Source organism: Geospiza fortis, unplaced genomic scaffold (genome assembly GCF_000277835.1).
Source record: "Geospiza fortis unplaced genomic scaffold, GeoFor_1.0 scaffold173, whole genome shotgun sequence".
Lineage (NCBI taxonomy): Eukaryota > Metazoa > Chordata > Aves > Passeriformes > Thraupidae > Geospiza > Geospiza fortis.
Window position 1 is genome coordinate 2,122,949 of NW_005054334.1, and position 8,460 is coordinate 2,131,408.

General features: G+C 54.0%; 1 protein-coding gene across 1 annotated transcript in view; it reads left to right on the top strand.

Moving 5' to 3' along the window:
- The window catches only part of MCM5 (minichromosome maintenance complex component 5), an 11,050-nt gene that overhangs the window by 1,948 nt on the left and 642 nt on the right, over nt 1–8,460 (top strand). The window contains exons 2-16 of the mRNA XM_014307346.2: nt 4–80; nt 952–1,078; nt 1,176–1,304; nt 2,018–2,190; nt 3,433–3,588; nt 3,677–3,843; nt 4,417–4,588; nt 4,690–4,801; nt 5,539–5,682; nt 5,966–6,031; nt 6,555–6,731; nt 6,836–6,948; nt 7,158–7,286; nt 7,526–7,668; nt 8,189–8,316. Coding sequence (XP_014162821.1) covers nt 4–80; nt 952–1,078; nt 1,176–1,304; nt 2,018–2,190; nt 3,433–3,588; nt 3,677–3,843; nt 4,417–4,588; nt 4,690–4,801; nt 5,539–5,682; nt 5,966–6,031; nt 6,555–6,731; nt 6,836–6,948; nt 7,158–7,286; nt 7,526–7,668; nt 8,189–8,316 — 2,013 coding nt within the window. The remainder of the gene's footprint in view (nt 1–3; nt 81–951; nt 1,079–1,175; nt 1,305–2,017; nt 2,191–3,432; nt 3,589–3,676; nt 3,844–4,416; nt 4,589–4,689; nt 4,802–5,538; nt 5,683–5,965; nt 6,032–6,554; nt 6,732–6,835; nt 6,949–7,157; nt 7,287–7,525; nt 7,669–8,188; nt 8,317–8,460) is intronic.

The following is an 8,460-nucleotide window of genomic DNA, read 5'->3' on the forward strand; positions in this document are numbered from 1 at the left end:
CAGCTGCAGAAACGGTTCAAGGAGTTCCTGCGGCAGTACCGTGTGGGCACGGACCGGACGGGCTTCACTTTCAAATACAGGTGCTCCTTTTCTCCTTCTGAGCCTTGCCCATCCCCACCGGCACATCCAGTCCGCTCTTAACCTCCCTCCTGCAGTGCACGCCCCACAAACACAGTAGCCGCTCTGTCTCTTCTCGCAGGCCATGAAAAGCTCAGTATTAAGAGATGTTTGTATTTAACCTGATAGAAAAGCAGAGGTCTGGTGTTCTCACAAATTTTTAGGCAGCCAGCCAATGGAAAAGATAGCAATAGAGGGATCCACACTGCCAGGCTTGCACTTAGTTCTGAGATTCAAGGTCTGTCTTTGAAGTTGTAGTGCGCTCTGGTTTGGAGAATTGTCTGTGTCCATTCAATCAGTGCACCACTCTGCACGTATGCCTTCCCACTCTATGAAGTTCCTTTGGCCGCCTTTTGTTTATGCAGTTTGGAGACGCAGCTCAACACATGTTGAGAAAACATGGAGATACATCATAATCAAGGGTTAGAACAGGCTTTCACCTCTGAATTTCATTAATCCTGGCATTTTAAGGAAAAATGTTGTCTGTTCTGTTATTACTTCCTTTGTTTAAAACTACATCTTATGTATAGTAGTTATTATCCTACACAGAAGTTTTCTCCTTGTTTATCTGGTCATGTAACTCCAGTAAATACTTTACATTGCCACTGCAGCACTGGTGTCCCTGGTCTTATGTCACCTTTCAAAGTGGGCTTGGGTGAAAGGTTGCCCAGCTTCCCCTGTGCTTCTCCTGGAACTCACCTGATTTTCCCTGCTTGCTTTTCAAACCAAGGACTCCCTGCAGAGCCTGCCTTTTCTGATCCCTGCTTGTTCTAAGGGCACTGTGGGTGACTGCTGCTTTCTGCCCTGCAATCCTTTGCTGTTTCTGCCTTGCAGGGATGAGCTCAAGCGGCATTACAACCTGGGGCAGTACTGGGTGGAGGTGGAGATGGAAGACTTGGCCAGCTTTGATGAAGATCTCGCAGACTATTTGTACAAGCAGCCAACAGAGCACCTGCAGCTGGTAAGGATGGGGGTTGGCAACCCAGAATATTGTCACGAGAGCAGCTCTGATGTTCTGCTGTAACAGACCCACTGATAGCCCATTGTTCCCTCTCTAGTTGGAAGAAGCAGCAAAAGAAGTTGCAGATGAGGTCACTCGTCCTCGTCCCTCAGGGGAGGAGACTCTCCAGGACATCCAAGTGATGCTGAGGTCGGATGCCAACGCCGCCAACATCCGCAGCCTGAAGGTGAGTGAAGCGTGTGGTGTGATTGCAGGGAGCTTTGGGAATCTGGTCACATGGCTCAGGACAGGTTGTTGCTGTTTGTTTGAGGGTTCCTGGGGAGTCCCCAGGTGCCCCCCTGAGCTGTATGTTCCCTGGTAGCAGCAGGCAGGCAAGGAGACTCCACACGGCTTCTGAGGGTGCTCATTAGGTGAGGGTTTATTGGGGGTCCCACCCCTGGGAGCAGCATGGTTTCTGAGGGAGAAGAGGGAAAGGGGGAGAGAGTGAGAGCCTGGGGAGAAAAGGGCCAAGAGAGAGTCTGGTCTCTCCCCACAGCTTAACAGGCACAGAATAAGACTTGGGCTGATGGGACTACAGATACATGATACTTCAAGGGAGGATCAGAGGCTTGGAATAAACTATACATTTTCGAGGGGTGAGACAGAGCATACCATTTAAATAAAAACACCACAACAGGTCACTCACACAAGCAGTGTTACTCTGCAGCTCAAGTCTGACTGCAGAGGGCTGTTATTGCTGGTTCCTGGTTCCTGCTGCTGGGACGTTAGTGCTGGTGGTGGTGCCCTGCACAGAATGTTCTGTCCTTTGCTCTCATGCTTTGTTCTGCTGCTGGTGGTGCCCTGCACAGAGTGTTCTGTCCTTTGCTCTCATGCTTTGTAGTTTCCCATCCATCTTCCATTGATGGTTTTCTCACCTTCCCTTCACCTTTCCCTTTTCAGTCTGACCAGATGTCCCACCTTGTGAAGATCCCTGGGATTGTAATTGCAGCAACCCCTGTGAGAGCCAAGGCCACCAGAATCACCATCCAGTGCCGCAGCTGCCGCAACACCATCAGCAACATCGCCGTGCGCCCGGGCCTGGAGGGCTACGCCCTGCCCAGGAAGTGCAACACGTAAGGACTGACAGGCTGTAGGGCCAGAAAAGACTGCATTCCCTCCTCCCACTCCTGCTGCATCCCATGCATTGCAGAGTCCCTGTTCCACAAGGCAGCAGCATCTGCATGGCTCTGCCTCCACCCTTTGTGCTGCCCCTGTGCCAGTGTGCAGTTCTGGCTGGCAAGTGCTAGCTGTCCCTCTGTGGGCGTGCTGGCTGTGACCCTGCACAGTCAGTGCTGCATGCAGCATTGAGTGAGTGTGTCCAGGGAGTTCTTCTTATTCATAGGGAGTTTCACCTGTTGTGCCTAAAGGTTCATTCCTGCCTCCAGCTGTCCCATAATGCTGTGTTAAGTTGGTCTTCTCTTTTCCAAACAAAGTCCTTGCTTCCACGTTCCCTCTTCTGAGGGGGCTGTTTTGTGTTACCTTCCTTAGGGATGCTTTTCTACTAGCCTTTTAATCCTGCTTTACAGCTCCTGGTGCCTCTGAGAACTGTGAGCATTAGACTTCCATTGTGCTGCAGCTCTCAAGGCAACCAGTCCTGGTGGGTTGTGTCTTTGGGCTCGTACCTGCCAGTATTTATTTTCTGCACCTAAACTCTAATGCAGCTTGGAGAGGGGTTTGGGCTGGGGATCCTTTCCAATGTATGTGGTCTGTACAGCACCTCGCTCCTGATCCCTGACTGCATGAGTGCATCTGCTCTCTGGTGTTGCCCTACCTGAAAGCCCTGCATGGAGTCAGGCATCAGTCGTGCCACTCTGAGACAGCAGCAGGACGTGGACCTGCTCTTTGTCTCAGAGAACCTGTAATCTAGCTAAGCAGATATGGCTTGAGAGACTGGGAGGTGAATGTCAGCCTTGTCACATTGCTAATTGCTTTCTCACCAGAAACCACTTAACATTTGCTTTGTGCATGAGGTTGTAAAGAAAAATGCCCTGCCGTGTCACTGAGTCTGTGCTGCTAGCCTCTGTGTAATTAATGAGTTAGAGCTAGCAGGGGAGGGGTGGGAGACAGGGAGAGTGCTCAGACAAGTGTCACCCTGCCTCTGGCTTGCTCTCATGTACACATTTGGCACTTGTAGAAGACAGGACAGAGAGCTTGCTGGCCTTTGGTCCGGCCCCATGTGTCTGCCCTTAGCTGCTGATGTGGCACTGCTTGGAAGGGCAGCTGTCCCTTGCTGTCGCTGCTGTCCCCTCCACAGGTGTGCCCCAAGGTGTGCTCCTCAGTGCTAACAGCCTCCCCTGACTGATCTCTCTGCACAGAGAACAAGCTGGCCGCCCAAGGTGCCCTCTGGACCCTTATTTTATCATGCCAGATAAGTGCAAGTGCGTGGATTTCCAGGTCCTGAAACTGCAGGAGTCTCCAGACGCTGTGCCACACGGGGAGATGCCCCGGCACTTGCAGCTCTACTGTGACAGGTACTGGCACAGCCCTCCCACCCTGCCCCTGCTGGCAGGTGCTGCTGCCATCCTTTCCCACCACCATGCTCTGCCTGTCTCCTCTTAGGTACCTGTGTGACAAAGTTGTCCCAGGGAACAGAGTCACTATCATGGGGATCTACTCCATCAAGAAGTCTGCACAGAGCAAGAACAAAAGCCATTACAATGTGGGGGTGGGCATCCGGAGCGCCTACATCCGCGTGGTGGGCATCCAGGTGGACACGGAGGGCTCAGGTGAGGGCTGCCTTTGGTGTGCATTTGGTCTGTGTTGGTAGCCTGCTGTTGGGAGACACTTCCCACCCTGTTCATAGGTGATCCCTCAGCAAGGGCTGCTTGAAATCACAGCCTTTGTCCTTCTCTGCTGTTTATGTAGCAGAAGGTTCAAGCCATTCCAGGGTCTGACTTGTCCTGGGCTCTCTATAGTCATGTCCTGTAAAGGCTTTTTCTCAGTCATATTAAATGAGGAGGTCTCAGCCTGGGTCCTCCAGGGCTAAGCCATCCCTGAGGATCCCAGCTGAAGCCCATGGTTAAGATTGTATTTAAAACATGCTCCTGACTGTAATTCTCCCTCTGGTTCCTGCAGAGCTGCTTTGCCCAAGATCCTTGCTTTTTCTTATCAGCCTCTAAGGACACAGCCTGCCTTGCTGGGTTAGCAGATGCTTGCCCTCTCCACCCTTCCCATCTGGTGGCACTTGGCATGATTTTCAAGAGGGGATTTTGGTTCTAGTGTGCATGGGAGGAGTGATACAATTTCCTCTAAGACCTCTATTTGTTCACCGTTGCATCGTTCCCCTCATCCCTGTACAGGACATAGCTTCAGTGGCTCGGTGACCCCTCAAGAAGAGGAGGAACTTCGTCGCCTTGCTGCCATGCCCAACATCTACGAGACCATTGCCAAGAGCATCGCGCCCTCCATCTACGGCAGCACTGACATCAAGAAGGCCATCGCCTGCCTCTTGTTTGGGGGCTCCCGCAAGAGGTGGGGAAGAGTCAGCCCTTGTTTCCAAAGTCAGCGTTTTGTTATCAAAATAAATGCTTACCATCTCTCCTCCCTCTCTTCTCCCAACCCCATCACTCCAGGCTCCCGGATGGCCTGACCCGCAGAGGGGACATCAACTTGCTGATGCTGGGGGACCCTGGCACAGCCAAATCCCAGCTGCTGAAGTTTGTTGAGAAGTGTTCACCCATTGGGGTATGTGGTTTGAGGTGCCCACTTGTAGTGCCCCCCTTTTCTCTCTTCTGCTCCTTGTCTAGCCCCAGAGACAAGACACCTGCCTGTGCATCCACAGGCAGACTTGCTGGCAGAGGTGTGAGCTGCCATTTCCAGTACCAGCCTAGAAGGGATGGGCAGTGAGGGAGGGAAGGTGAAGAAGGTCATGCCTTTTATTATGCTGTGAGCCAGGCTGTTTGCAAATGTCCAAAGATGTGCCTGGTGCTGCTGTTTATTGTTGAGACTTGATCAGCAGAGGGGCTGGCTGGTCAGGACAAATTAAATTGACTGCATCTCAGGCACGGACCTCCAGCTTGAGCCCAGGCACAGAATTATGTTTTCAGCTGTGGTTTTTTGTAGTCTCTATTAAACTCAGCCTTTGACTGTATTGTTCCCTCCAGGGGCAAACAAAGCTAATACAGCAGCCCACCAAACAATGAATCACTCCCTCTTCTGTACTTAATATCTGTGTTTGTGTCTGCATGCCCTCCGGTGTGTCACAGCTGCTTAGTCTGAGCCTTGGGATGAGGCAATAGCCCTGCTCTTCACCCAGCACATCTGGTTTTTACATGTGCTGAGGGCTTTTCCTGGAGGTTCTTCCCTCAGGAGCTCTGGATTTTGTGGTGCCAGGGATGTTTTGTCTCTCAGCTGGAGCAGTGGGCTCCTGGGTGCTGCTGCAGCTGATGTCCTGTCCCTTTCCTTGTTCCATGTGCCACTAGGTGTACACCTCAGGAAAAGGCAGCAGTGCTGCTGGCTTGACAGCCTCGGTGATCCGTGACCCTGTCTCCAGGAATTTCTTCATGGAGGGAGGAGCCATGGTGCTGGCAGATGGAGGAGTGGTGTGCATCGATGAGTTTGACAAGGTACCTCTGGGGCTGCCTGTGGGAGTGGGAAGGAGAGCCCTTGGGATGCCAGCCTGTCCCAGCAGAGCCCAGAGCTGCAGGAGGAAGGGCAACTCCTCTGACACTCCCTCACTTCCAGGGAAGGTTGGGGATGGGGTTGCAAGGAAATTCAGTTACATCCTGCCTTCTTGGGCAGAGGTCCTCACAGACCGCTGTGCTGGGGGTCACTTCAGTAAGTGTGTGGCAGAGGTGACTGATGGTGACTTTTTCTCCTTGCCTGGTTTCTCTCACCTGGGATGGGAAGATGCGGGAGGATGACCGTGTGGCCATCCACGAGGCGATGGAGCAGCAGACCATCTCCATTGCCAAGGTGAGCTGTGGATTGAGCATGCTGCCCTGAGGTGGGAATCTGAGAGCCCAGCAACCAGTGGTCACACATCTTTTGCCAGAACTGCCCATTTTAGAGCCCAGGCAGTGGTATTGATGGTTGCTGGTGTCACTGGTCTGAGACCAGTCAGCCCTGCCTGGAGGCTTTGGGCAGCCTGAACTTCATGGCTTCTCCTTGCTGGTGGCTGTCAGGCTGCACCTGCAAACCCATGCTTGGTGCCAGAGCTGCCCTGGAGGACTCAGCTCTGTCTCTGCCCTTGACAAGAGGTTTTAAATTAAATTACTCAGTGCTCAAGTCTCAGCTGAAGCCAGTTCCCTTTCAGAAGGACATGTGGGTCCTGTCCCACCATTACAGAGCAACTGAGTGCTACTTATGGGGCTTTATATAAATGAAAGTGATTGACAGTGAGTCCTTGAAAATGGCTTTCAACCTTTCACTGAATGATGACCTGCTGTGACATGGAGGAGGTCTTGACACCATCCTTTTTTTTTGCCTTCACCCACAGGCAGGAATCACAACCACACTCAACTCCCGCTGCTCGGTTCTGGCAGCTGCCAACTCTGTCTTTGGGCGCTGGGATGATACCAAGGGCGAGGAGAACATTGATTTTATGCCCACCATCCTGTCCCGATTTGACATGATCTTCATCGTTAAGGATGAGCACAATGAGGAGCGAGACATGGTGCGTGGAGCCACGGGTGCAGCTGGGACTCAGGGTGCCCCTTTCTTTGGGAGGAGGAGGAGGCAGGGGCCTTGCTGCTCTCTGACTGCCTTCTGCTTTCCCAGACGCTGGCCAAGCACGTGATGGCCTTACACGTGAGTGCCTTGACGCAGACCCAGGCCGTGGAGGGCGAGATTGAGCTGAACAAGCTGAAGAAGCTCATCTCCTTCTGTCGGACGTGAGTGACGGGCGTGTCTTTGGCACCCCCGGGCTGCACAGTGGGAGGCAGTGGTGAGAGGCAAACCACCCGGCACTCTGGGTGCCCTTTCTCTTAACTCCTGCCTTGGGAAAAGGCTGCAAGAGGAGCTCTCAGTGGTGCTGCAGCACCCAGGGAAGAGAGGGGTGCCTCCCCTTGGGCGCTGGCTGCAGCTGGTGTCCCCCTTGCAGGAAGTGTGGCCCTCGGCTGTCGGCAGGGGCGGCAGAGAAGCTGAAGAACCGCTACGTGCTGATGCGCAGCGGCACCCGCCAGCACGAGCAGGAGAGCGACCGCCGCTCCAGCATCCCCATCACTGTCCGGTGAGCAGCACCCGCTCCTCGCCCCCAGCACCTCGGGGGTTAGGCCTGTGTTACTGGGCTCACCCAGGAAGGGGCTGTCACGGTGCTGGGCTGTGAGGGTGTGGCCCTGAGCCCTGAAAGTGCTCTGGGGGGAGGCAGGAGGTGCATGGAGTGGGGTAGGGGGGGATGGCAGGAGTTGGGGGGAAGAAAACACCCTTGAAGCTGCAGTAGAAAGCAGGGAATGTCTCTGGTGGCTGCAGGCAGCTGGAGGCCATTGTGCGCATTGCCGAGTCCTTGGCGAAGATGAGGCTCCAGCCCTTTGCCACCGAGACAGACGTGGAGGAGGCCCTGCGGCTCTTCCACGTGTCCACGCTCGATGCGGCCATGTCGGGCAGCCTGTCAGGTGAGGAGGAGATGTTCTGTGCGGGGGGTAGGAGAGACGTGCTGGACCTGGCTGCTCAGGGCAGGGAGAGACGAGCTCCTCTCTCGGGACCTGGCTGTCAGGCAGGTGCTGGACCTCCTTCCTAAGCAAAGACAAAGCAGTGCTTTGGGCAGCAAGGGGCCATCGTGGGGCTGTGCCTCACAGAGAGGGCAAAGTCAGACACTGAGGATCTCCTGTGCTGCCCAGGGGAGGGCTGGTCTGGCCCCTTGTGGTCCCAAGGGCAGAATCTGGTGCTGGACGTGGTTCCCCAAATTTATTAATCCTCTAAAATCTTTTTCTATGGGCATGAAGACAATGTTTCCTTGGGTAGCAGCATGGAACAAAGGGTTTGAAGAAAGCTCCAGCAGCCGGGTCCATATTCAGTTCTGTGGTTGGAGCTCCACAGCCTTTTACAGTGGAGTTGTTCATGGGATCCCTAAAGTCTGTAAGCTGTGCAGGTGTGGTGGGAGACACAGGAGCTGAGCACTGTGTCTCCCTGCAGGGAAAGAAGGCTTCACAACACAGGAGGACCAAGAGATGCTGTCCCGCATTGAGAAGCAGCTCAAGCGCCGCTTCGCCATCGGCTCCCAGGTGTCCGAGCACAGCATTGTCCAGGACTTCATGCGCCAGGTGGGTCAGGGAGCCATGGAGGGCTGGGCTGTGAAACCAGGGACCCCAGGCTGCTGCTGGGGGCATGAAACCCCTTCCCCAAGAGCGGACTGGCGAGCTTTTTGGTCGTGCTTTAGAAGTTGTGTGTAGGGGATGGTGTGCAAT